Source organism: Lepidochelys kempii, chromosome 7, assembly GCF_965140285.1.
Source record: "Lepidochelys kempii isolate rLepKem1 chromosome 7, rLepKem1.hap1, whole genome shotgun sequence".
NCBI lineage: Eukaryota > Metazoa > Chordata > Testudines > Cheloniidae > Lepidochelys > Lepidochelys kempii.
This window is the reverse complement of record NC_136386.1, coordinates 46,613,965-46,640,475: the sequence shown is the minus strand read 5'-3', so window position 1 is coordinate 46,640,475 and position 26,511 is coordinate 46,613,965. Positions and strand designations below refer to the sequence as shown.

Here is a 26,511-nt window from a genome sequence, read left to right as displayed (position 1 = left end):
AGGAGCATCAGACTGAGCAGTGAGATTAAAAAGTGGGGGCAGCAAAAGACGAGGCATTGTAGGAGGCTGCATGGGGTGGCGTGAGGGCAAATGCAAAGGCAGGCCTTCAAGCCAATGGTGGCCAGAGTCAGCATGGCGGGGCCCAAGCACAGTTCAGACAGGGACCCTGTTGCAGAGCTGAGGCTAGTGCAGTGGGGCTCCATGCCCCCCGCTAGCAGCGAGGCCATGGGCACAGTGTGGAGGCAGTCGCTAACATGGTGAAATCCTTGCCCTATTAAAGTCAACAGCAGTTTTGCCATTGACATAAGTGGGGCCAGCTCACCCCATCTTCCCTCCCCCCCCACCCCCATTTCTCTAGCTCAGGCGGAAAAGCCTAGATCTGAAGGCCTCACGTTTGATCCCTGCAGGTGCCCTGATCAGGACGCTTGCCAAACTGCATTTGAAACATACAAACCTTGCAAAAACCAGCCACAAGCAATCAAATTATGGAGCCAACTCTACACAACAGCAGAGATCACATCCGGTCAGTACCCAGCGCATCCAGCTGGGTATTACCAGTACCTGTGCCAGCCACAGGGAGATCACTTTCCAAATCACCCCACCCAAGCACAGGACAGCCCATCACCTCCCATCATTCCTTTGCCCAATGACAAAAACCCAATGGGCCAGATCCTCGACTGGTGTGACTCCATGGGGCCTTCAGCAGTAACGGTGTCCATGTCAGAGCCCTGTGTCCTCCTGGTCCTGGTCCTTCTTCCGCACCATCCTCTTCACTGGAGGGTGACAACACATCGCCGCCCGCCATCAGCTGAGCATTGGAGGCAGAGACGCTGTGCCGGGTGGGGGGGGAGGGGAGGGGATGGTGGTGGTCCCCTGCTATAATGCAGGGAGTGAGAGCCCATCTTCACAGCCCCTGTGCTGTCTCCATCCCAGCCAATTGCAGCACCTATATGTCTGGGAATACTGGGCCACTGGGATGTTACCACTAGCCTGACCCTTCACAAGGAAAACAACCAAAGCCACAACTGCCACCTCTCTGCAAGAAGTGCCCATTTTATGAGGACTGCATCCAAGGACACGCTGCCTGCCATGACTCCAGCAGGTGGGGGGAACACGTGCAGGGCCATCCCGCTATGGCATCTATATACATTGGAAAGGCAACACCTGGACAGGCTGAAAACCCCCAACTAAACCATGGAGGAACTCCTGCAAGAACTGCCTGATCCCTAGCCCTGCTGCACCAACGAGTGGATTAGTGGAAGAAATAGGGCCCATTTTGCTAAGATGAGTATTGCCAGCAAACTAATGCGACAGCCAGGAAACCAGAAACGTTCAGCAGAGCCATGCAGCAGCCTGGGAGCAGCTGCTGTCTGGAAGACGCGACGGGATCAGCTCTCGGGGAGATGTGTCTGCACCAGCCACGAAGTGGTCAGGCAACATGACAGCACCGACAGCCAGGCTCTGAAGGGGTGGTATTTAGGCTCCGAACTCCCTTCATGGCAGTGAACGTTAGGAGCTTAAATACCTTTGTGGATCTGGGCCTGGGGGGCTGCAGAGCCACATGGTTACAGTGGTGGGTCACATCTCATGACAGGTTCATGACCTCTTGGGGCCCTTTCCAGTCTCCACTGCAAGCCTTCAGGAGCTACACCAATGCCATTTCCTATTGTCACCGGGTGTCTAGTGTAAAGGGGGAGGCTCCAGTGCCTGGGCATCAAAGCCCCCTTCGTTTGCGAGCTACGGGTGGCCACAGAACTGCCAGGCACCCCCGTAGGACCGCTCCCTCCAAACCCCGCTGACACTGCTTTAACTCTATGGACCACGGGATCCACTCTATCCTTCGACGACCCATCCATCACAGCCTGGTGAACGGCCACTGGGCCCCGGGGGTCCCGTCACACATGCCCGCCCGGGCTAGTAGCAGCCTGCGGGGAACCTCCAGCACAGAGACACAGCGCCCCCTAGGCCTGTGCAGTGCAGGATGCAATCCAGCCTCTCACCTACCCAAGGCCCTCATCCCTAGAATTCCCCTCCACCAGGGTTAGCAACAGCAGGTGCCCAAGGGTTGATGGCTGGGTGGCACACTAGCTACCTGCTCTGTGACAGGCAGTGAGGAGGGGAGAGAGCAATGGAAAGGGAAGAGCCCTCCCTGTGCCAGGGACCCTGTGCCTGGCCCACTGGCGGTGTCCTTGACGCTGGGCCGGCCGCGCTGGCCGCTCGGTTACCAGGAAAGAATGCAATTACAAAGGGCGAGCATATGCCAGCGGAGGGGGGGGCCGGTGGGGGTGGGGGTGGGGGATGGAATGTCCCTGTCCTTGGCAGATGGCCTTACCCAGTATGCATTGTTCCTTTTAGTGTCTCCTTTATCCGCTGTAATTGGATCCTAGAGGGAGGGATGGAGGATGGGCGGGATGGGGGGGGGGGGGGAATATTCCCGAGCCTCTGGCCTGTGCCTCGCCTGTCAAGCATTTCATTGTTCTTGGCTGATGTCACTCCCAGTTGTTACCAGCGCCTCTCCGGGTGACAATGTGGGACTAAGAGGCGCAGCCAGCCTGGGGACAGACAGAAAAGGTAAGCGAATGGGGGAGATCTGTAACTCTGGGGGTGCCGGCACGGCAGAGAGGGCGCCCCGGCAGTGGCCCCACAGCAGAGCAGGGTGCAAGGTGTTACTGATTGAGATAGCAAGTCTGCCCGGAGTGGAGGTGAAATAGTGACTGGGCAATGGAACTGTGGGTGAGGGGGGAACATGCCAGCCCCAACACCTGCTCCATGGGGTGAACACAAGGCGACTTTGCTTTGCATGCTCCATGGCTCGCTGAGTGGGACGCAATGTTCCAGCCCCGTCCCAGGCTGCTCAGTAACGCGGGGATTCGAGGGGAGAAAGAGCTAAAGTTTTCCTCCTCTCGGAGCCATGTGTTTCCCTGGCAAGGAGCTCCAAAGCTGCCTCTGGGGGGCTGGGAGAAGGGAGCTGCTCCCAGAAACCAGTCGGAAGGGTCTGAGGATGCCTCCAAGTTACCTCCCCGCCCTGTTTTAGTTGGAGCGGAGAGGTCCCAGAGGCCAGGGAGCATATATGGTGCCAGAGGGCCAGTCCCCAGTCCAAGTGGCAGGTACCCAGCACCCGGGGGCACTTGCAGACTCACATGCCAGGAAGCGACAGGGTCTCCAGAGGACCTTTGTCTCTCTGCGCAGATTTGTTCCCATCGCCAGGGGCTGCACAGGGCTCAGCAAAGGGATTATTTTAGTGTCCAAGCAAGGAAGGGACTGGCAGTGCTGGCTGCAGCCTGACACAGCACTCTAGGCATTCGGAAAGCTTCCCACTCACACAGCTCTGCCCGTGCTCCTCAGTCCTGACCCACTACCCATGCTACTCCTTTCCCAGCACCTTACTCCAGCTCAGCAGGGCCCACGCTCTGCTCCGCTGCTCGGACCTGCACCCAGCTCTTGCTAGTGGGCCACAGGCCCAGCCCTGCAGTCTCATTCCCGCTCTGGGTCCCCCCCTACTCAGCTCAGCTGGTGCCTCTCAGCCCTGTCTTGGCATCACCATACAGTGGCCCCAAATCTGACATCACTGCATCTCCTATTCCTCTGGGCCTGAGTCCCCCCACAGCTCTTCCAGTGCCCCTCATTCCTATTCCCTGCCACCTGTAGCCCTGAGCTGGGATCACCACGGTTCTGAATCAATGAGGACACAGATCCAGGGGAGTCAGTGATGAGGCCATCCAATTCATTCCACTGGTGACCCAGCCCTGGCCTCCTGCAGGGAAGCCCGCACGCACCACCTGCCGCCCCACAGCTGCAGATTGCTTTCATTCTTCCAACCCCGCTCTGTCCTTTGTTCCCATTAGCCACCCAAATGCCATTCGCCGCTGGGCATCTTACTCACACAGACCCGAGCACTACTCACATGACATAAAAATAATAATAAATAATAATAATAATGTGCATAGCACTGGGCACTGTGCCAGGCAGCCTGAGCCCACAAGGGAGGTGCCATATCTAGCAGGGCACTCCTACCCAGTTGGGACCAAAAAAAAAATCCCACCTATATAAAACTCCCTCTGGATGATCCACAGAGCCATTTTATGGTGCATCTCCAGGGAAGTCAATGGGGTGAACGTGGCCCATGTGTCCATTTGGCTGGCACAAAGGGAGGGCTGTAGAGGCAGAGAGTAGCCCTTGAGCCCCTCCATTTCCCAGGTGAGGTTTCCTGTTGAGCAAGATGAGCCACCACCCACCAGCCTGCTTAGATTGGTTTGCCCATCTGTGCGCAAGAAGGGTTAATAAGGACCACCAAAGGTTGATGCCACATTCTTTGGGCGGGAGCTGTATCTTGGGAACCCCACGCTCAAAGGCCCTCAAATTTGGACCACTGACCCTACCCCACATCTCCATGAGGCACATCAATTTTCGAGACAATCTGAGTCAGCACAAGGATTTTAGGGCACTTGGAAAAAAATGAGCTGGTAAACAGTAAGCAAGTCTTAACCTTAAATAGAGCAAAAACAACGAGGAGTCCTTGTGGCACCTTAGAGACTAACAAATTTATTTGGGCCTAAGCTTTCGTGAGCTAGAACCCAAAGGGGTGTGTAAGGGGATGGGTCCCAGATACGGTGGAGACAGAACGTCACTGCCATCAGCTAAGCTTTGCATGAGACAGCCACATTCCAAGCCCTGACTTTATCCTTTCCCTGCAATGGACATGACAAACTGGGGAAATCTCTGGCAGGTTTCACTGCCACCCCACCCCCACCCCTATTTCTGCTCTTAACCCCTATTTCAGCATGCCAACAGCTTTTGGCGTCCCTGGGTGGGCAACAAGGCTGCAATTTAGCCTTGCCCGGATCCCTTCCGGCGGTCTATATGAGCCTTCCAGGACCAGACTTCCTCCCCCCCAGCTAAAATCCAGATCCTGCAGAGAACCCCTTGCCCCTTAACCTCGAGACAGAATTTTCCAGGGGGCACCCCCCACCACGTGACATCTTCCCAGGAGTCTCCCCATCAGCTCCAGTAGGATGCTCCATGTCCATTCCCCTCTCCCAGCACCAGTGACACATTCTTTCCCATCCCCTTTTGAGGTGTGGGGGACACTCTCAAGACCCCCTCCCCACCTCACCAAAGTACTCTCCTCCCCCAGCAGACTCTCTCAGCCCTGAGCTGCCCAAGGGTTTCTAATTCCCCTCTGGCCACAAACATTTGCCCCTTTGTCCTTTGAAAGCCTCACATCCTCCAGCCTGCCTCGTCTGTGTCATAAGGGAAGCAGGGACCAGCCTTCAGAGCATCTGTAAAGTGATCCTGTGAATGAACCCCCTCCTCCTCACCGGGCTAGGAACACATGGGGAATTGTTCTCGGCCCCAGGATGAGAGCACCCTCCTTCCTGTGAAAGCTGGGGGCGGGATGGGGAGGGCTAAAGAGGAAGCTACCCACACACACAAACTTTCACTGCAGCTGGGGAGCTCTGCATTACCCTTTGTGTGCTGGAGAATGTGGGGGCTCAGAGAGGATTAGGGGCACAGAGACTTGGTGTTCTGTATACACTGCATAGCCATCAAGGGCTTCCCCGATCAGCACTTCCTGGTGGCAACGGTGAAATTAGAACTCAGATCCTCAGAACAAAATGCACGGCTGCCGGTCCTAAGAAAGCCCCTGCACCCAGATGGCCAGTGACTGGCCTGATTTCTCTATGCTGGCTATTAGGGCACCAATTATCCCAGTTCAGTTTAGGGGTGCACAAAACATAAGGATTAAAACCCACTGATCCAGTGATCAGAGCACAGGACAGGGGGCCAGTAGCTTCCGAGTTCTAATCTTGGCTCTGCCACTGTTACCTGGGGCCTGCAACATTATCCTCAGTTTCCCCATCTAATGTGGGGACAATAGTGACCTATCCGTGGGGAAGCCATGAGGATTGTAAAGCACTTTGCAAGGAAAGCCATCTCATTATCATCCCTGTACCCCAGACTGATGCGCTTGGAGCAGCGGGTCGTTACACCTGGTCCTGCCCAGGCTGCCAGGACCCTAAGTGGAAGGGGAGGGGTTGACTCAAGAGAGGCAGAGCTGACATCCAATCAAACGACAGAATGCCACAAGGTCCGGTGCATGCCTAGCACAGCTAAGCGCACACAAGAGAGCTGCTTCCCCAGCTTGCCTCCGGGCTCCTCCTCCTAGCGGGAAGAATGTGCTGGGCTCAGCTGACTCCCACTGGATCTAAGGGCCCCTGACAGGCAACCTGCAGGCGATCCCTAGCAAACCACCTTTGTAGCGGCTCTGGGAAGGGCAGGACAGAGTTGTGGGGAGTCAAAGGATATTTTAGAGATACCGGGACCATCAAGCCAGGTCACCCCTGTTTTTGCTACAGTGCCCCACAGGTCCTAACCCTTTAATGAAGGGGTGGGGCAGAGGCGGGAGGGGACTGGATCTCTCACAAAGGCTTCCTTTCTCCCCAGTGTAGATTAGTCATTGCCCTTCCCTACGCAGGAGCACAGACAAACAGCAAACAAAGGCACATGTGAGCAGATCGTCTAGCATAGAAACCAAGCTGAACAAGATGGGGGTGGGGGTACGTAAAACCTCTTGGCCCTTCCTGTGCCATAAAGAAGCCAGGAGGGGCATGCTCCCCTCCTGCCCCCTAACCGAGCTGCCCTTATGGAAAAGACAAGGGCCGGATTTCAGACACAGGGCCCCAAGCACCGTGGCTTCCATGCAGTAACGTCCCGACAGCTGACCCGCATGGCAGGAATAGTCACGCTGCATTCACCCTCGAGCTCAGGGCACTTTGCAAATGCTCACAAAGTGAACTCCCCTAAGGTTTTCACTACAGACCTACATCGGTCTAACTGCGTCGCTGAGGGGTATGAAAAATCCAGCCCCCGAGTGACGCAGTTATACCAACGTTACCCCGGGATCAGCCTCTCCAGTCAGCATAGCTATTGCCTCTTGGGGAGGTGGATTAATTATGCCAACGGGAGAAGCTCTCCCAAAGCATCTTGCAGCTGTAGCACTGTACATGAAGACAAGCCCTGAGTGAGGGGAGCAGCACTGGCCAAGGTGCTCCTCTGGCTCCTGTTACCATAACACAGGAGCACCTAACAGCCTTTAACATAGTCATTCTCAGCAGGGCAGGGAAGTAATGTCACCCCCATTTCACAGATGGGCAAACTGAGGCACTGAGCGGCTATGTGACTTGCCCAAGGTCACTCAGAGCAGAGAATTGAACTCTTAGTCGCAGGCTAGCACCTAACCACTGGGCCATCCATTCTTTCCATAACACTTGGGGAAACTGAGGCACAGAGCCTTGTCCTTAGCTGCACAGCACATCAGTAGCAAATCCAGTCACCTGACCCCTCTGTCCACCCCTTCTTCCTTGCCATGGGAAGCGGGGGATATGGCCAGAGAAGCTCTTCTCCTGGACAGCCAATCGTCCTGTCACTCAACCTGATTGTCTTGGTCAATATGCCACGTCTGTGGGGGACACAAACCTACGGTCTTGGCAGGCCTGGAGCTGACTCAGCCCTCTGCAGAGAGCCACAGCCCTTGCCCTGGAAATGCCCCAGAGCTCAGGATCAGGAGGTCGCGGGAAGGGTGTTAAAAATGAAACCCTTCCCAATGCCCCTGGGTGCAGTAGGTGTGTTCCATCCTCCCCTCATGCGTCAGGTCTAGCCATCTCCCTCTGCCAGCGGACCCCCCCAACTCCCACTCACTGGGGCAGCTCAGGGGCTCCCCGGCCTGAGAGCTGTAGGGAGTCGGAACTGCCTTCGAGGCTTGTCGCACCAGATCCACTCTGTTCCCGTCCCTCAGCAGCAGGGCCAACTCCCCGGGGCTTTGGGGTATGTGAGCGGAGGTCTGTCTCTCTCTCTCTCACCGGATCATACAAGCCCCAAGGGAAGCATCTCCCTGCTGGCCCCTGGCTGTCCTCTGACAGTAAGCTGGGCGCTTTGATCACGGCTCCGAGCTCCACGGGCCAGGCACAGAGCGCTGCCCTGCCAATGGATCAGGCAGCAACAAGAGGCGTGGGCTGCTGATCCTTTTCATCCCATGACCTACTCTCTCATGCCATCTGCTCCCTTCCCAGAGTGCCAGTCGCACCCACTATCTGCCACGGCAAACACCGCTTCCCCCTCCCTGGGGAGCTGGGCACCAACCAGAGCAGGGGGACTACCTCTCCCCTCCCAGCCAGGAGGTAGGAGTGCCTCTGCAAAACACAGTGCTGCCTGCAGACAAAGCCAAGGGCTGGCCATCGGCTTACTTTACCCAACCTCAAGCAGATCAAGTGAGGAGGGAGGGAGGGATCATCTCGGTAGGGGGGCCTCTGATCCGCACTAGGAGGGGGTTTTAGCAGACCCCTTCTGGGGTCGTGCACCAGATGCACTCCGGCATCACTCGACTGACTGCCAGGGGAACCCACGTGCCTCCCAAACGCTCTGCTAAGACAAGGCCCCAGCCACAGAAGGGCTGCATCTCCCATCCCCAGCCCAAGCGGGCAGAACCCACCTGGCTAAGATTCAGAGTAATGGGTCCCCAGTGCTAACACCACTGATTTTGCTGGCCTGACTCTGGATCGACCCCTGCGTAAGAGGAGCTCAGAGTGGGGCCCAGCTACCAACTGGGGTCTTGAGGAGTAATTGGGGTTAGAGGCTGGAGGAGTGTGACTGTCACTCATGTGCGGGGGGGCAAGAACTCCCACAGGGCTTATGGACAGGAGCCATGAGAGGGGTGGGGGTCCCGCAGCAGGGACTGCCCCTTGGGATCAGACAGTGTATCTCACCACTGGTTTCCTGATGGGCTTCTGTGAAGAGCACATGCAAAGTTGCTCCCTGTGGGGGGGGGCACCTGCCCAGCTGCAGAGCTAGGAATTAGCTCCCATATCTGGGAGAAATGGGGGCATCTGGCCAGGGCTGTCCTGGGTTATTGCAAGGTGGGGGGCAGGACAGGGTGTGGCCAGGGCAGCCCCATGTGCTGCTGGCTTCTGCAGGGGCTGCCCTTGCTGATCCCCCTTTGGTCTCACTGCACCAGCGTTTATCTTGTGGCTGCATTTCCCCACCCCTTACATGCCCCAGCAGACTGGTATCATGTTATTTCAGCCCCATAGATGGCTCCTGGATCACGGAAAACCCGCGTTCCTTTACAAACACTAGTCCGTGAGCACACGCTCAGTGCCTGTCCACAGGGGAACTCAGCAGCCAGCCCATGCCCGCAGAGCTGCCAGACCCGCTCACCAATGCCTGCTGGGGTGCGCGCTTACATCCTGCTGGCATCCATCACCTTCCGGGGCACTGCTGGCACTGAACTGTGGCACACGCAGCTGCTTCTACCCCCTAACCCTCTCCCCACACACACTTCCTGCAGGTCCTGTGGTCTCCTACCCGCCCACTGACCTGTCCGAACCCTGCTTGGCTCTAGGGGCGTGGAATGGCTGTAGACACAATTCAGGAAGGCAAGATGACCTCACCCTCTCCAGCAGCCACGCCAACCAACCCTGGACTGCCCGGGGCTCTGTAAGCAGGGAGCTGTTCAGAACCGCTAGGCCCTGGCAGGAATGCATTGCGGGGCTAGGCTCTCAGTTGCTTTTCATCGGCCTCACCCCATCAAAGCTGGTGCACCTCCACTGAGAATCCGGCCCCTGGCATGCTGCCCAGGAAGGGAGCTGAAGGAAAGACCCCCTTAGCACCCCACATGATCACTGCAACATGCAAGAGACCTGTCCCCTTTCCCAGCCTGCATTATCATCCTCTTCAACCAAGCTTGGCATGCCGTCTCCTGAGCTGGAGTCCAAATAAACCCCCCCATTACCCGAGACCCTTTGATGGGATAGCTGCCGCCTGGGACAGCTGGTCGAGATCAGAGAAGCAGCTTGACCGTGTCTGCATTTACACAGCTGTTGCCTTCTCGCTGGGTAAACTAGCATTTTGTGCCCGGTTTTCTTTAGGATTCGCAGAAGGGAATCCAGGGGCTTAACTATTTTGACCCTGGATATTAAACCACCCAAAGTCCCCTCCCCCTTCGCCACCCCCCTCCCCAAGCACAGCTGTGTCAGGGCGGTTCAGAGCAGCGGGACCCAGGTGGGGGCTGGATCGAGCACCCCAGCTCGCATGTGAGTTTGCATTCCCTGAATGCTTCCCCTGAACTTGGCGAGGACATCACAGATTATTGGCAGTGGTGGTGCCGAGTGCGGGGAAGGGGTGGGGGGCTCGGTAAAAGTTGCTCAGAGGGTAATGCGGGCTTACACGTGGATGTGGGGGGACAAACAAATGCACACGGAAGACCAGGAATGGGCCCTTGAAAAAAAGCCGACCTCTTGGAGAATCAGTCTCCCCAGAAGGGAGACCAGAGCAGGAGGGCTACAAGGACAGATCTGTCATATGCAAAGGCAAAGCAAAATACAGCAGGCCAGAGACTAGGGGCTCTCTGAGCCACAATCAGTTGGCAGCATGGGAGATAAAGTGGGCGGTGCTGTGCTGTAACTATGCCCCACCTATAAGTCCAAGCCCCATCCATAAACCCAAGATATAGTTATGAACCCCAATCTTGCCCACAAGCTAAAACCCAAGACGCGCCCACACTCTCAGCCCCATCCACACACCCAAACCTCACTATTACGAGCCACGCCTACAATTCAAAACCCCACCCAGAAGCCAGAACCCTGCCTACAGTCCCACACCCTGCCAGTCCCAAAACATGCCCATACTCCCAAACCCCACCTACAATCTAGCACCAGATGCTTCTGGCCCAGTGATCAACAGGAACAGTTCACCGTACCCAGAGTTGTCGGAATCGTTCCGGGCTACCGTCTCACTGGGATGGGCAGCACAGAACTTGGGTGCAAGGCTGGCTGGCTGCAAGCACAGGCTCGGGTCACATTTGGGAAGCCCCAGCCAGTACAGTCCATCTGACCCTGGCTATGCAAACATCTCACCAAGGAAAAGGCAAGATTAGCTGGTGTCCTTTAACAAGGCCAGGGCTGTGTGTTGCTCAGCTGTATTTATTATAGGCATTTCAATAGCACCCATCACCTTAGTGTTTGGGCACTTTTAACATTTAACTCTTTAAATGACAAACAACATTTCCCAAATATAGGGAGCAAAGCCCCACGCTGATCTTGCAACATATACGAGGCAGCAATTTTGCCATCAGCCTGAATGCAAGGGGTCTGGGCAGGAGCTGGTGCTTACAGAAACCTAGGCACGGTTGCAGCACTCCCTGGACACAGGGAGCTGGATTAGAGCCAGGTCCTAGATATCTGGGCCTGGCACTCTGGGAGAGCACAGAGCAGCGAGAAACCCAGGGCCTGTTCAGGGAGAGGTGGAAGGGGAAGATCAAAGAGCCTGAGAAGGAACAGAAGGAAGAATCCATTTGAACAGGGACAGGGAGCAAGAGCTCAGAGCCTGGGGAACATGGGAGGGGGAACTGATGTGTTCGGGGAAGCCCACAATTTTGGTGGACTCAATCCTGTTTAGTTTTTAACCACCCCTGCCTCTGCCACTGCGCTGCCCTCATCCAGTAACATGCCACCGACATCAGCACAGGAGACATCCAGCAGCACAGCTAGTGAGTGCCACCTATGTATGCCAGCAACGTAGGTGGGTGCCACCCCGACGCTCCTCACCCAGGGGGAGTAACACCTGCAGACTGCTGGGGAACACTCCAGCATGGCATTCCCCCAGCACGTACCCAGAGCGCTGAGCTGCACTGCACACCACTGCCTCTGGGATGCATCTCGCATAGCTGGACTAGTTAACAACCAAGTAGATAAGGACAAATAAGTCAGTGGCTCTTCCACTGGCCTGCTGGGTGACCCTGGCCAATTCCCTGTCCCATGCCTCAGTTTCTCCATCTGTAAAACAGGGGATAATGATACTGACCCCCTCGGTGAAGCGCTTGGAGACCTACTGATGGAAAGAGCTGCATAAGAGTGAGGCATCACCATCAAGGGTGGCCAGAACTAGGCACCTTCACACAGACAGCAACGTCCCAGAGATAAGAAATGATGATGATATGCTGTGGGAGTGCCAGGCAATGCCAGGGCCTGAGTGTGTTAGCTGGTCATTGAGCCCTTGGGAAAGACCGATCCTTGTCATGTTCATTACCTTGCTGCTCCGAAGAGTAGAGATGGCCGAGCACAGGGAGAGCGAGGGTTAGGGGTGGGCTGATAGGACATGGGGCGGTCACCCAGGTTCTAGTGAAGGTACCAGTGCAGAGTCTAAAGGGCAGATTGTGCCCCCCCCCATTCAGGGACTTAATGGAGATCCTGGTACGAGCTAGGGCAGCCCTCAGGGTTGTGCCTCTGATCAATGGGGCTTTGCAGGGCATAGGGTGGCTGGGGTGTGGGTCTAACCTTTACTACCCTTCCCTCTTCTGGCCTGCCCCTTGCCTCTGCTCTGTGCACGTCTTGTGCCAAGGCTCTTGCAGAAGAGACGGAGAACTGGCACAGCCAGCGGTGCACCGGGCGTAGGAGCGTCCCACTCCGGCAGTACCCTTTAGGGAGCTGGGTGGCAGCTCACAGCATCTAAAGTGAATCTCCACTCAGGCCCTCCAGCTGCAACAGACCCTGCTTCCGGAAACTCTGCCATCCCCGGACTCAGCCCGGATCCACCAGAACCTTTGGCCGAGACTCCAGTCCCATCTGGGTTGCTCTCGATCACACTCCCATACGCCAGCCTCGTCCCTGCGCGTGCACATCTGGCAACCCAGAGCCCACGGCTGGCTGCACCTGCATGCCCAGCTGGGTACATGTTCATCTCTCTGGGACATGAGGCTGGCCGGGAGCGAGAGGTCGTGGCGTGTGCATTGGGTTTGCGGAATGGGGCTACTGAGGCAATATTATCCATACCTGTTACAGTCCCCTTCTTCCTGCACCTCAGCTTACCTCTCCGTGGGCGCACAGACCCGAGTGCTGTCATTTCACACAACGCGACCCAGTTAAACCTCAGGGCTATTGTAAACCCTGCCCGGTAGGGGTGAATAGTTCCCAGTCAGCTTCAGAAAGATGGCCGTGCAATTTCTTAGGGCAGGTCTACACTACAAACTTACAGCAGTGCCTGGCACAGAGGCCCTAAGCCGATGGGAGAGAGCTCTCCCATCAGCTTACTAACTCCACCTCTGCAAGACGCAGTCGCTAAGCCGGTGGGAGAAGCTCTCCTGCCAACATAGCGCTGTCGACACGGGAATTCACGTCGGTATACATGCATCGCCCAGGGGTGTGGATTTTTCACTCTCCTGAGTGCCGTAGTTATACAGCAGTCAGTACGCAGCGTAGACCAGACCTTAGAGAGACAAGGGGTTGAGGGAATCTCTTTTATTGGACCCATTTCTGTTAAGGACGTTTCGAGCTACTCAGAGCTCTTCTTCAGGCCGGAGTTCTGTGCTATATCTGCACAGAGCTCTGTGTAAGCTCAGAAGCGTGTCTCTCTCACCAACAACAGCTGGTCCAATAAAAGACATTACCTCACCCACCTCGCCTCTCTGATATCCTGGGACAACAGGCTACAACAACGCTGCAAACATTCAGTTTCCACAGCTCCCATTCGCCAGGAACCGTGACCAGTGGGAACTGGGGGGGCCACACATGTGGATGGGGCAGCACGCAGAGCTGCCTGACCGCACCTCCATGTAGGAGCCGGGGGGGTGGGGGGGGACATGCCACTGCTTCCGGGAGCTGCTTGAGGTAAGCGCTGCCTGGAGCCTCCATCCCTGATCCCCTCCTGCGCCCCAACCCCCTGCCCCAGCCCTGATCTCCCTCCTGCCCTCCAAACCCCTCAGTCCCAGCCTGGAGCACCCTCCTGCACCCCCAATCCCTCATCCCCAGCCCCACTCCAGAGCCCATACCCCCAGCCAGAGCTCTCACCCACCCCCGCACTCCAACCCCCTGCACCAGCCCGGAGACCCCTCCCGCAGCCTGAACTCCTCATTTTTGGCCCTACCCCAGATCCCGCACCCCCAGCTGGAGCCCTCACCCCCTCCTGCACTCCAACCCCCAATTTTGTGAGCATTCATGGCCTGCTATACAATTTCCAAACCTAGATGTGGCCCTTGGACCAAAAGGTTTGCCCACCCCTGCCTTATTTATACCTTTCCCCCATCCCCCACTGTGCTCTGATTGGCTGAGCTCTCAGAAGTGACTGGGTGTGGCCAGTCAGGTGGCTTGCCCACAATGAAAACTTCCTCTACAGCTTCAGAGTAGCAGCCGTGTTAGTCTGTATGCACAAAAAGAAAAGGAGTACTAGTGGCACCTTAGAGACTAATTCAAATAAATTTGTTAGTCTCTAAGGTGCCACAAGTCCTCCTTTTCTTTCTACAGCTTCAGAAACAGTTACTGAGCATGTCCGGTAATGACCACGCTCTACGTCAGGGTGTTTCTAGGCCCCCTGGTGCTGAGTTGCCCTGCTCAGATGGGCAGATACAGAGTACGCCAGTTGCAATCCGCATCCTCTCCCCATGGCTCCTCTCCTGTGCCTTAAGCCAAACAAAGTCAAATGCTGCAGTGTGCAGCAGGTAGGTTACACTTGCTGATATGATGCCGGTCTGAGCGTGGAAGTGGGAAAGCATGTGCATGATTGGGTTGCTTGGGCCCAATAGTCAAAAGTACGGACCTGCTCCAGCTTCCATCAGGTGGAGGGTTTAGTGTTCAGCACTTCTGAAAATCAAGGCCCGTGCTATTCTGGTGCATGTGGCTAGAGGGCACGTGACTGGTGGATGTCTTAGCTGGCGATTCCCTGGATTTGTGGTTGTGGTGGAGAGACTTGCTTTAACTGGGAGTAAACGGAGTATTTTGTTGCGGGGAACGCCCACCCGTATGCTCTCCCAGGTCCTGGGTGTGCAGCAGCTGTCTGATTGGCTATCCCTGACCCTGGAGCTGGGTTGGCAGCACGGGATAGGAAAATGGCCAGGCAGGATACAGCCCTGCACAAACTGAAGTTCTTAAACAACAGCCGCTGTGCTCAGACACACAGGGTGCAAGGTTCAGTCTGCGGGAAATCAACGTGTGTCCAGTGTCAAAGGGACACGCTGGCAATTGAGCATTGGTGGCACAAAAACAACGGTCAGCTGCTGTGTCCCAGCACTCCAGGAGCCTGTCATTAATACGCTTGGGTGGACGGGGAAGGTACAGAGCTAGCAGTTTTCCTGAACACATCCAACTTTGCCTGAGGTCTGCTTGGGAGTAACTAGACACCCCTATCATGTCCTGTAAGAGCTGGCTTGGATTGCTCAAGGGCTGTCTTTATTTTGGGTGTTTCACTGTTTGATCACGGATACAAAAGGGATCAACCCAGAGTTTTAACTCATATGCTCATTTCGTAAGGCATCTTTTAGACACGCTGTAGTCCAGCCTACGCTGCATGGTCTGTCATGCTGTGTAGTCATTCACTGCCCTGCACAGGGCTCCACATTCTGTGCTGCATCTGTGTTGGCCCAGATTAAGAGTGGGGAGGGAAAAGTGGCTGTGTAGCTCCTAGATTCTGGGGCAAGCCAGCGCAAGGTAGAGCAGCCTCAGGCTGCTCTAACTTATGTGCAGCTGTCAACAGCCCTAAAGGGCCGACAAAAATAGCTGGAGTGCAGAGGCGAGCCAGCCACACCACCTCTGACAGTAAGGGGGAACTCCCAGGTAGTCAGATAAGCCAAGGTAAGGGGGATCCAGAATCTGCCTGGCACGGTGAGTGCAAAATGGGTACAAAATACTATATGAGCCCAAGGATAAATTTACCCAGGTGTAAATGTCTACTCAAGGCAGTGGAGACTCAGGCACACAGAACTAAAGGGATATTGTCAAAACCAAGGAGCGGTCCCAAATGTAGGTTTACTTCTAAGGGCCTGGGTGGAAGGGAGTTCAATCAAAACCTGATGGCACTTTAAATGTTTTCAACAGTCCTGGCAAGGCTGGTAATCCTTGACCAGACCCTCAGCAGCTGTAAATTGACACACTAGCTCTATTGACCACAAAGGAACGATGCTGATTTATACCAGCTGAGGCGTTGGCCCCCGAAGGACAGCACTGTGAGATCTTAGGGCAGAGAGCAGGTCTTCGGCTGCACTGGGGCTCCAGTCCTGCTCCTTCAATCACAATCACAATCCTGCTAGTGCTGAGAATCAGGAAGTGACACTGATCGGATGAAACTAACCAACAGTGGGTCAGCCTCCCCATTGAAATGGAAAACGAGATCTATGGAGAAAAGCACATTGGAGGATCTAAAGCCGTCCCACCTCAGTCACCTGAGCAGTTGCTAGTCGCACGTCAAGCCATCTTTTAGCAATATCGGGGTGTTCCCTTTAACTGAGACAGCCCAGTCACCAGCTCCTGTACCACTCCTAGCACAGCCAATCGACAAAGACCTTGTGTATGGAGGTGTCTAGATTTCTGGTGAGAATGAGCAGCTTTGGGATGTGCCCTGCAGTGTCTATTTCTTTACTAAGACAGTGCGGGGGAGGAAAACGATTCTTTTGGGTTACCTCAGAGGTTCGCCACACAATCAGAACCAGAAAATTACCCCAAGGGAGGGTTTACTGAAAGCAAAGCTGAACACTGCTCTAAGCACCAATGGCTTGGTCTGCGAGGAAATCTCATACCACGTTCAGGAGAAGCTCTGATGTAGCCCATAGATAGATCCTGTTTATAAGGATTTATAATTCACCACAGGTAACCCATCATTGGAATGCAGGACCCAGTGAGAGACAGTCCCTACCCTGAAGACTAAAAAGGCAAGACAGACAAAAGGTTGGAGGATTATTACTCCCATTTTACAGATGGGGAACTGAGGCACAGGAGGCCTCAATTCAGCAAAGAATTAAAGCACAGATGTACGTCCCTGAAGTTGGGACTTGAGAACATGCTTAAAGTTTAGCACATGCTTACATGTTTTTGCTGAATCGGGGCCAAAGAGAGTAAGGGATTTGCCCAAGATCACACAGAAAGGCTGTGACGGATTTTAAGAACTAAACCCAGATCTCCTGAGTCCCAGTCTCAAGCCGTAACACAAGACCATCCTTCCGTACTATGGCACAGCTGGCCTTTTATTTTAGATTAAGGAAAAATAAAACAAAACCCCCCAAGAAAGAACAAAAGTAAAGTCTCAAGGGGTGGGAGGGGGCAGGGGAAGAGGTGAGAGGTCTTCTCTGTAACATTCAGCATTAACTCTGCCTTGCAAAGTGACACTGGCAAGCAGGCAGGCTCCTCAGACATTAAAGCTACAGAGTATAGAACGCAAAACCATAACAGATACACAGCATGTGCCACAATCACCCAAACATTGCAGCTCTGATGGTGTTAAATCCTGCTGCCCTCCAACAGACCCTGCATAAAACAGGCTTTGCACACGGGGAGCGAGGGGCTGGAATTCTGCTCCTTAAGCCAACAGCAAGGCAAGGAGCACATGTGCGTGTACACGTGTCTCTCACACACAGGATTTAGAGCCAGCAGATTCTCCTTTATGGCCAGCGTCACACCCCCTCCCTTACACACCAGTTCCCGTAATGCACCTCCGAGCAGCATCTCTCCTTAGCGTGGAGGATGGGCCGGGAGGCCTCCCCATTCAGCAGAGCTGCGATTGTTCCCTGGCATTTCAGACTTTCCATGACTGCACAGTGGGGGCAGGAGCTGGCCGGATAGGTTTGGTGAAACCTTTAGCAGCAGCCAGTAAATTCCCCTGCAGGTGACTCACAATCCCAATGCTGGCTTTAATAGTGTTCCTTGTTTCCATGTTCTCTCTTTAGCCCCTTTATTAGCAAACCGCTGAGACAATCAGCCTGTTCCCCACTGCACTCTGGCCATGCAGAGCCTCAGTCACCGCTCCTGCAAAGCTGCCAGTGTTCTCTTGCCATCCACTATCTTGGATGCTTTCTTGGGGACCCCCACAGGCCAGCCCCACTATTTGCTGGGTCAAGGCAAAATCAGCGGTAGGACCATGCATGTCGCCTTGCTGACAGCGCTGACGAGCCGGATGGCTCCCAGGGAGTGATGCCGGATTCCCAGGTAGGACAGCGGAGGCGACAGGGATCTGAGCCCCGGGAAGCTAAGGGAGGGGTTACAGAGGGACTGGAGCCAGCACAGAGGGCGCAAACAGCCTGCAGTGAAGCAAGGATAACTCTGATGAGTCGAGGTGGTGAACTGCAGCCCTGCTGGGAGAAGGCCTCTGACACCACAAGGGAAGCTGAACCCAGCCATAATGTAGCTGGGGGCCTTTGGCTTAGTCAACCCATAATTTAAGGGATTGCCCTTTCCCATCCACCCATCCGTTTCCCCCCCCCATTCCCCTCCCGCCGCCTTCCTCACCTAAGTGATGTCACTCGGATCCCCTACAGCTCAGACACACCCACACACAAACCCTCTCCCCTGGAGCATCCTCCCGCCACCAGCACAGTGCAGGGCACGGCCCAACCTCTCCTTACCGGAACAGTGACTTTGCGAAGGCTGGACGGTGCTCACCCAGCCCGATAGATGTAGTCACTCCCACGGACCTGCATGCGCTCCTGCCAGCCACAGCCGCAAAGGCCAGGGCAGTAACGCCCAGAGAAAGGTATCAGTAGATTGACCGATCCAACGCTCCATCCCATCTGGTGTCCTGACTGCATCAGAGGCCGATAGCTGATGCTTCTGAGGAAGGTGAGCAGAACGCCATACTCCGTCTCTCCTCCTCAGTGATAGCATCTCTCCTGGCAGGGAGATGTGCTAATCCACCCGCTGATTGTCCATGGGGTAGAGGGGGAATCCTGCCAGGCCCCTGCAACAGGCCACCAGCTTATGCCCTTGAAGAGGAGGCTGGATTCCCCTTCCGTCCTTCCCGTCGCCATCATAGCTACCTACCACTGCTGGCACTGTGCAGAACGTGAGCCAGCCCCTGCTTATCTGCGAAAGGGGCAACACTCCCACCCAGGACCATGCGTGTTCTAGGGCCCGGGGTTCTGGTACATTGGTTTCCCAGTGCAGACAGAACCCAGCAGACCTAGGGAGAGACCCAGACCCAGACCCAGACCCAATCCCCCTGACGGATGCAGGCCCCATCGTCCATTTCGGCCATGCTCCACTTAGCACAGGAGGGACGGAGAGAGGCAGAGAAGGCTTTAAGCCACCGTCCCAGATCCTTGGCCCAGCCCCTCGTGCAAGTCAGAGCAGCAGGAAGATTTCCTGGTTTTAAATTGATTGTCTCAGGGCTGCTCTAACTTACACTTGGCTGCAACAGCCCCTGCCACTCCTCTGCCCCTGGCTACATCCCCTATTCCCAGATCAGCTGCCTTTGCTACCCCTTCATGCCCCCAGGACTGCACCAGGGCACAACACTGGGGAAACAGATCGGGGGTGGGGGCACGGAGAATGAGGGGGCAGCATACAAACCAGATTCCAAAACAAACTTTGCAGCCTTCTGAGCCTCCCACCTCTGCGTAGGCTGGACTAAAACCCAGGTTCCAAACACCCCCAGACTCCAGGCACCCAGCACTCCCACTCATTTCCCCAGTGTGATATTGGCACAACTTCTGTCAGCAGCGTCTCCTCACGGCAGCCCCCTCGAACTCACCCCCTTCCCCAGCTCACCGACCCACCTCCCCCTAGACTCATGCCAGCCCCTTTGCTCGGCTAATCCCTGGATGAGCGTAGTGCTGGGGAAGGGTCTGGACTGCCAGGCCTGGAGACCAAAGTCCTCTAGCCACAGCTCAGGTTCAGGACAGGCCTTGGCCACATGCTTGCCCCACCCCTTCCTCAGCCCCCTAAGGAGGCCACCCCAGTGGGTGGAAAGCACAGTCCGCACCAATTGCTCAGCTTAACTAATTGAAAGCTCTAATAAGAACATTTCAGCACAACATCGCACCGGCTTACTCAAGCATAACGCCTAAGTGAAGGAGACGGAGCAGGAGCCTAATGCCCAGGCTTGGGACACAGGGAGCCTGCTTCTGTCAGCGTTAGCTCTATGCTGGCCCTTGGTTTGGCTCCTGCGTTGCTCCATCCCCCTCCCCACTTTTTTGAACCCAACTTGTCTCATGACATCACCTGGGGCAGGTTATTAAACAACCTCCGCTCTAAACAGTGTCGTCGAGCGTTTCATACATGCTAACCCACAAGCTTTTTAACTGATACATTTTTACTTCTGCTAACACTCTTCATTGGTACCTCCTTAGTGATCTTTCTTTAACCACTGCTACCCTCCTCCTTCCTCGGTCTAGCGGGCTTTTCATTGTGTTCTATTGCTTCTTACAACAGCGGTCTTATTCTCACTTATGTGCTTCTTGGGCCCTTGGACTTACTGGCTAGTTTTGGTCTGACAGTATCCATCTTCCCTAGTGTCTCTCACTGGGGAGATCTGCACCTGGCTCATAAATCACGCGTTGGTCTGGGTTGCTTTGCCCTGTTAGCTACGCAGCCCAAGAATCTGCCGTAGAGCCGGTGCAGACCACAGTTCTGATTTTTACAACCTTTACCATTGTTTTAGCAACGTTTGAAAAGCCATGTCAACAAGCCACGAGCAGAAAGCAGGAAAAGTCCCTTTGACATTTTCTTATAACCCAACTAAATATACAACAGCTGCCTCTCTACCGTTCTTTAATATACATTAGCTCACACAGTTTGTTACACAGCTGTTTGCACCGTCTGGGGTCAGAGCATTGGCCCGGCCCCATGTGTAACATGACGCTCCTCGCTGGTTCGTCAAGCAGCAGGGATCAAACCTGAGACCAGCTGGTTTGACATGCAGGAGCCTCTAAAAGACACACCTGGGTTAGCCCCGGCAGTCAAGGCCTCCTCAGCCTCTATCTGTGGCTCAGCGACCATGAGATAAAGACAGAGCGCCATGTGGAGTGGGTGTGGCCCATCAAATCCTTGGCCTCTCTGCCAAGTGGGCCCCATAGTGCCAGCCATGCCCGTTGCTTTTGAGAGCTGGACGTTTGTTGCCTAGGATCAGGGCAAATGCCACCAACTCAGCACATGCCTGCCACACCGGAGGGTAGCAACTGTTGGCCACCCCACTGCTGTGATGCAGGCTCTGTTCAGTATTCCAGTCCTGGTCATTATTATAAATCACTTACCCAGGGCCATCCCCTTGCACAGGCGCACAGAGAGAGAGAGAGAGAGGACAGGCTCTGCCATGAGCGATCTCAGATGTTCCAGACACAGGGTGACAACTCAGCGAAGGGAGGGTGTGGGGAATTCTTAGGGAGGAGGGGATCCCCATAGAAAGGATCCCTAAAAGAAGGGGATTAAGGGGGAGGGTTGGAGGAAGAGGTTGTTCCTTTAAGGGCTGAGTTACCCAGACAGAGTCTGAACAGGGCAATCACTGAACACTGCAGAGAGAAGGCGCTGGGCAGACAAGCAGAGGAGTCACCTCGACCCCTCTGCCATCCCTGCTATATCTTGCCAAATGCCTAATGCCCTGGCTCAGTCACGCGGCCTTTAAGGCTCAGGGCCGTGTGCGGGTTCAGTGCTAAGTGCAGCCCAGCTGCCATATTTGCTCGCATGCTTTGTCCTAGCATCTATCTCATGGCTCTGCAGGGCACTCTGGGAGAGCTGGAGTGAAGCCACAGGCTGCCCAGCCAGCCTGGGCTTTGCTGCAATACTGACCGCGAGCCGCCTGCAGAGCAGGGTTACAATGGTAGTGTGGGTAAGCAAGCGGCCAAGGACCACGCAGGGGCTTGCTGAACCCAGTGATGTTCCTCTCTCTGCAGATTTAGCTGCTTGGCTCCCTACTAGCCCCCGGGTGCTGGTTTGCCCAGAAGCTGGTTCATGCATTCCTATACCATGGCATCGCCAGACAGGATGAGCGGCTCAGATACCAGCTTGGAGGAGCCGGAGCTCAACATTACTCTCACACTCCGGATGCTCATGCACGGGAAGGTAAGTGTGCCCCTCCGGCTGGGATTCCCTCCAGGCTCTCCTGGGAAAGCAACATTAGGAGTTCTACCCTGGGGCAGAAGGCTCCTTCAGGCTGCGATCCCTGGGGCTGGCCCAGAGGAGCGGCATGAGCGATTGGGGTCTGCATTGGGCTCAGACAGACAGCTGGTGTTGAATTTGCAGGGCTCACATTTCGTTTTGCTTTCCCAAAACTAATCCCATTTAACAACAATCAAAGCCTGACCCTGGGACGTCTGTGCTCCAGCAGAGGTCCATTTTAGAGCAGAACCACAAAACATTCATCGGAATGTCAGGCCGAGATCACGTTTTGTAGCAAAACTGTAGAAACGTCAAGTTTCAGTTCAACAAAGGATTAATTTGATCAGGCTTTGGAAAAAAGCAAAACTCAAGGCAGGGCAGTTGCCCAGGGAAAAAAGCAAGGATTTGCTGGGAACTTTTGAGAGGGGAAATTACTATTTTTGCACATGGCTGTGTAACAGGGAGCGATTACAAGTGCACCAAAATCTAACCTGGGCTACAACCACCATCTACCTACCTAAACGATGCAGACAGAGAGCTAGACAGTTAAATTTAAAAACAAACAAACAAAAAACCCACTAGCTGAATTTAAGTTAAAGGGACACTGTCAACTTGTTTTTTTATATTACTTTTTTTTAAAGTTCATGTTTTCGATAGCATATCTTGAATTTTCTGTTTTTAATTCATTTTTAAAATACACGAGAGTTTTCTGGTCCCCTGCTGATGCTTGTATGGATCTTCTAAGAGAACCACAAAATCCACCCTTCCTTGCTTTGCCCTTCCACCCGGGACACATCTCTGCCTGCAGCCTTTTCAGTGTCAGCTCTGCAGCTACTGTTCCTGGCAAAGCCCCTCTTAAGGGACTGGCGTAGCACGGGCCTCTGAACTTGCCCAGAGACGCGCACGCGATTGAGCTCATTGTGCTAGGGCAGGAGTTCTCACAACAGATTTTTTGGTGGCCACAGAGTTCAGCCACCAACTCTTGCTGGTGCCCCACTGACACGTTTTCCTAAAATACTTCATTAACTTTAGGAAAAACAAATACATGTGCTCACTTACACATCCAAATCATTGTCATTTATTGATGTAAGGTTTTTTGTTGTTGTTTTTGTGCAGACTTAATCGTAAAACTAGTGCTGTGAAAAGTGATATTTGTCTGTTGGTTAATATCACTTTTCCCAGCACACTTAGTAGCTAGCTGAGAGTATCAAACATACAAGTATCACTTATCCCAGCCTCTTAGCTAGCTAGTGTAACCCTTCTGCCCGTCAGAGTTGGCAGCAACAAGGGCTGGGTTCAGTATCTAGGGGATCCATTCCAATAACACAATGCAAACCGGCTCGAGCCCCCACCCAGTGACCTGGGACAAATATATACCACCCCCGCTGGGCGCCTCCAAGAGGCAATACTTCCCCTCTCGCAAGCACTGAGTCTGAGTGTAGCAAAAGCCTTTTAATAACAGAGAGAAACAATGTGGCATTATGTTGGGGAAACACCCCCAACAGGATTCATAACACAACTCATGAGCAAAAAAAAAACCCACCCCAGGCAAATTGGGGCATGCCCTTTTCCCTTTGGTTCTTGAGTCCAGCAACCCCAAATCACCCAAAGTCCCAAAAGTCCAATGCCCCAAAAGTCTCTGTCCCTGGTCAGGGCAGCCCCAGAGTTCGAAAGTTTATCTGCAGAGCTTTACCTCCCAACCTGGGTGGAAATGGGACGGGGGGTAAGAGGCACCTTACATGATCTGAAGCTGACCGCTCCATAGCGGCGCTCCGCTCCGCCAGCCGCCCCACAAACTCCTTCGCTCAGCTGCACTCCACTCCGCCAGCCGCCCCACAAACTCCTTCGCTCAGCTGCGCTCCGCTCCGCTCCGCCAGCCGCCCCGTGAACTCCTTCGCTCAGCTGCGCTCCGCTCCGCCAGCCGCCCCACGAACTCCTTCGCTCAGCTCCACGGCCCACAAGCAGCTCCTGCCATCCACACACTGCTCCGTGTCGAACTGCTTCGCCAGCCATCCCGCAAACTGCTCCACAATATATCTTCAGGCTCCCCCACTACTTAACACAACACTCAGTGATTTCAGCTCTTAGGTGAATTCAGCTTGTAGTAGGGGAGCCCCAGTGCTGGTGCACTGTCAGCCCAAAGTGAGCTCAGCAGCCTATAACTAGACTTCTAATGAAATCAAAATTAGCTCTGATATTCTACAGTGGAGAGAGGAGGAAGTGCAATTAGCATGTAAGGCCCTCACCAAGGGGCCCATACCACCAAGTATTAATACTTGCCCCCAGCGTCTCTCCCTTCACACAGTTTTGGAACCCATGACCCTTGCCTAGCGAGTGCTACTTAGTTGATGGTGAATCCCTCCATCATAACAAAAGGCCACGTACAGTTCCAAGCACAGTTCCCATAATCAGGGTAATAACAATTTATTCTTCCTGCCCCAATAACAGAGACACTGGGGATCCCACAGCAGCCAAAGTGACCATTTGGGCAGCTATGGTCTCATTCTAGGCGTGGTGGGTGTGCCTATGCAAATGAGATCGGCCCCTGAAGTTCTTTTCCACAACTTGCCACACCTCACCACCAGATGTCAGGGTGGAGCTCATCCTGACACTGCTTACACTAGTAAATCTGCTGGGAAAAGTGATACTTGCAGGTTTGTTAATATCACTTTTCTCGGCAAGCCAGCACTGCCCAGGAGGCTGTGGTGGCCCCTGGTGGCCACATTTGAAAACCAGTGTAGGGCCTTGGACAAAGCCCAAGTGAGCATCAGCCCAGCAGGGAAATGCTCCGCAGCCAAAGAACAAGAGACTAAACAAAACAAGAGACGGCATTTTGCCCTGGTGCTAATGTCTGTCCCAGTGACCTTCAGGTTTGCTTGCAGCAATGCCTACCGATGGCAATGAGAGTCAAGGGGGTCCCTCCACTTGCAGTTCCAGAACAAGCCCTGCTGCCTCTAAGGGGCACGCCTAGTCCCTAGGGCGGGTACCCTGTGTGCTAATCTCCTCCTAACTGGGCTGCTCGTCTCTCGTTGTGTTTCCGCAGGAGGTTGGCAGCATCATCGGCAAGGTAAGAGGCAGGTGTTCCCCTCAGCCCAGGCATTTCTCCGGAGTCTCGCGGAAGCTGTGGGAATCTAACCGCCCTCCCTGTTCTTATTCCTGCAGAAAGGCGAGACCGTTAAGAGGATACGGGAACAAGTAAGTGGTGGGGGATAGAGGCGCCTCTCGCACTCCTGGGCTCTCTCAGGGGGCCAGGCTATGTCCTGTGCAACTGACCAAAGCTGCCTCTGGCTCATGAGTACGCTTCAAACCTCCCTCCTCCTCCTCCTATAACCCCCACACCACATTGGCCCTGCAGCCGCAAATACCTGGCAACCCAATGATGCCTATGCCCAGGCTTAATCAGCTACAGAAGTGACTGGAAGATGCCTTCCCCTCCACATACACAGGGCACACACTCCCAGAGGGTGAGCCTGCTGCCTAGCACCAGAGCACTCAGCCCCAGGAGACTCAGGGAAGGCAAAAGCGGAGCCTCAAATGTACGGTTAAGGATGGTGCCACCAGGTGGCGCCATTATACATAGCCTTCCAGGTTCTCTTCCTTAGCAAGCGAGCAAGTTTTGACTCTTAGGGAGATGTGATGGTTTAGGGTTTTGAAAGGTTTTGTGCAGAGGCAGCTTTAAGAGAGAGGACACTGCATGAGTGGCAGACGAGTATGTGCTCTGCCTTGGGCTCTGACTGGAGTCAATTCTCAAGGCAGAGTTGCTCCCTGGGAACCAGGCACTGGTGTTAGAATGAAATTCTTGGAAGCAGAGATTTACCTGCACGCTGTTTAACCATCCTGGTTCAGGACTAGTGTAAATAAAATAAGTTACACTTAGTGTATACCCAGACTCCACATCACTGAATTCTCCACTAGAAGCTGACCTGCAAGGCCCCAGACCTCTGCTACTGCTCAGCACAAGGGTGTCTCTGGTGTCAGAACAGGACACTGGTGTCAGATGAAGAGGCAAGAATATATTGCACCTTGCCAAGTTAGGGAAATAAAAATAAACGAACTAAGAGGGAAGAACAAATAGCCACAATCTCAGCAACAAATAACAAGAAAAGTTTGAAATATATCAGAAGCAGGAAGCCTACAAAAAACCCTCAGTGAGTCGCTGGACCACCACGGGCAAAGGGAGCAATTAAGAATGATGAGAAGATTGCAGAGAAACGAAATTATTTCTTTGCATCAGTCTTCAGCACAAAGGAGGGTGAGGAAATACCTTCCATGGGCCTACTCGTTTCTGGTGAGAAAGATAAGGTACTATCAGCGACTGAGATGTCTAAAGAACCGATGCGGGAACAGATGGATACATCAAAGAGCAGCAAGTCACCTGGCCCAGATGGTAGATACCCAAGAGTTCTGATGGGATTTAAGAATGAAGTTGCTGAGTGGCTAGCAAATATGTGAAATTTTTCATTCAAATCTACTATACCAGAGGTCCTGCTGGGATTCTGAGAACCAGGGCAGGGAGCTTTGCTTTGGTACCAGGTAAATTGGCTGAAATGTGAACCAGAAATTTAATTTAAAGCACCTCCATGATCATGCTATGCTGAGTGTAACCAAAGACACCCCTTTAATCTACTGGTATTGGCTGAGCAGGTCATGTGAATAAAGGGGAACTGGCTGA

The 26,511-nt window shown here is 54.2% G+C and overlaps 2 protein-coding genes across 6 annotated transcripts in view; one reads left to right on the top strand and one right to left on the bottom strand.

Moving 5' to 3' along the window:
* The window catches only part of ACY1 (aminoacylase 1), a 451,002-nt gene that overhangs the window by 65,841 nt on the left and 358,650 nt on the right, over positions 1-26,511 (bottom strand). The gene's annotated exons all lie outside the window — the stretch shown is intronic.
* Positions 2,427-26,511, top strand: part of PCBP4 (poly(rC) binding protein 4) — a 35,003-nt gene continuing 10,918 nt past the window's right edge. For 2 of the 4 annotated variants that reach the window (XM_073352517.2, XM_078853736.1), the window contains exons 1-4: positions 2,427-2,571; positions 21,635-21,803; positions 24,883-24,906; positions 25,002-25,034. In XM_073352517.2, coding sequence (XP_073208618.1) covers positions 21,693-21,803; positions 24,883-24,906; positions 25,002-25,034 — 168 coding nt within the window. In that variant the 5' untranslated portion in view covers positions 2,427-2,571; positions 21,635-21,692. Of the gene's footprint in view, positions 2,572-17,895; positions 17,958-18,371; positions 18,588-21,634; positions 21,804-24,882; positions 24,907-25,001; positions 25,035-26,511 lie in introns of those variants that run through there. The other 2 variants (XM_073352519.2, XM_073352518.2) reach the window with 2 other exon arrangements.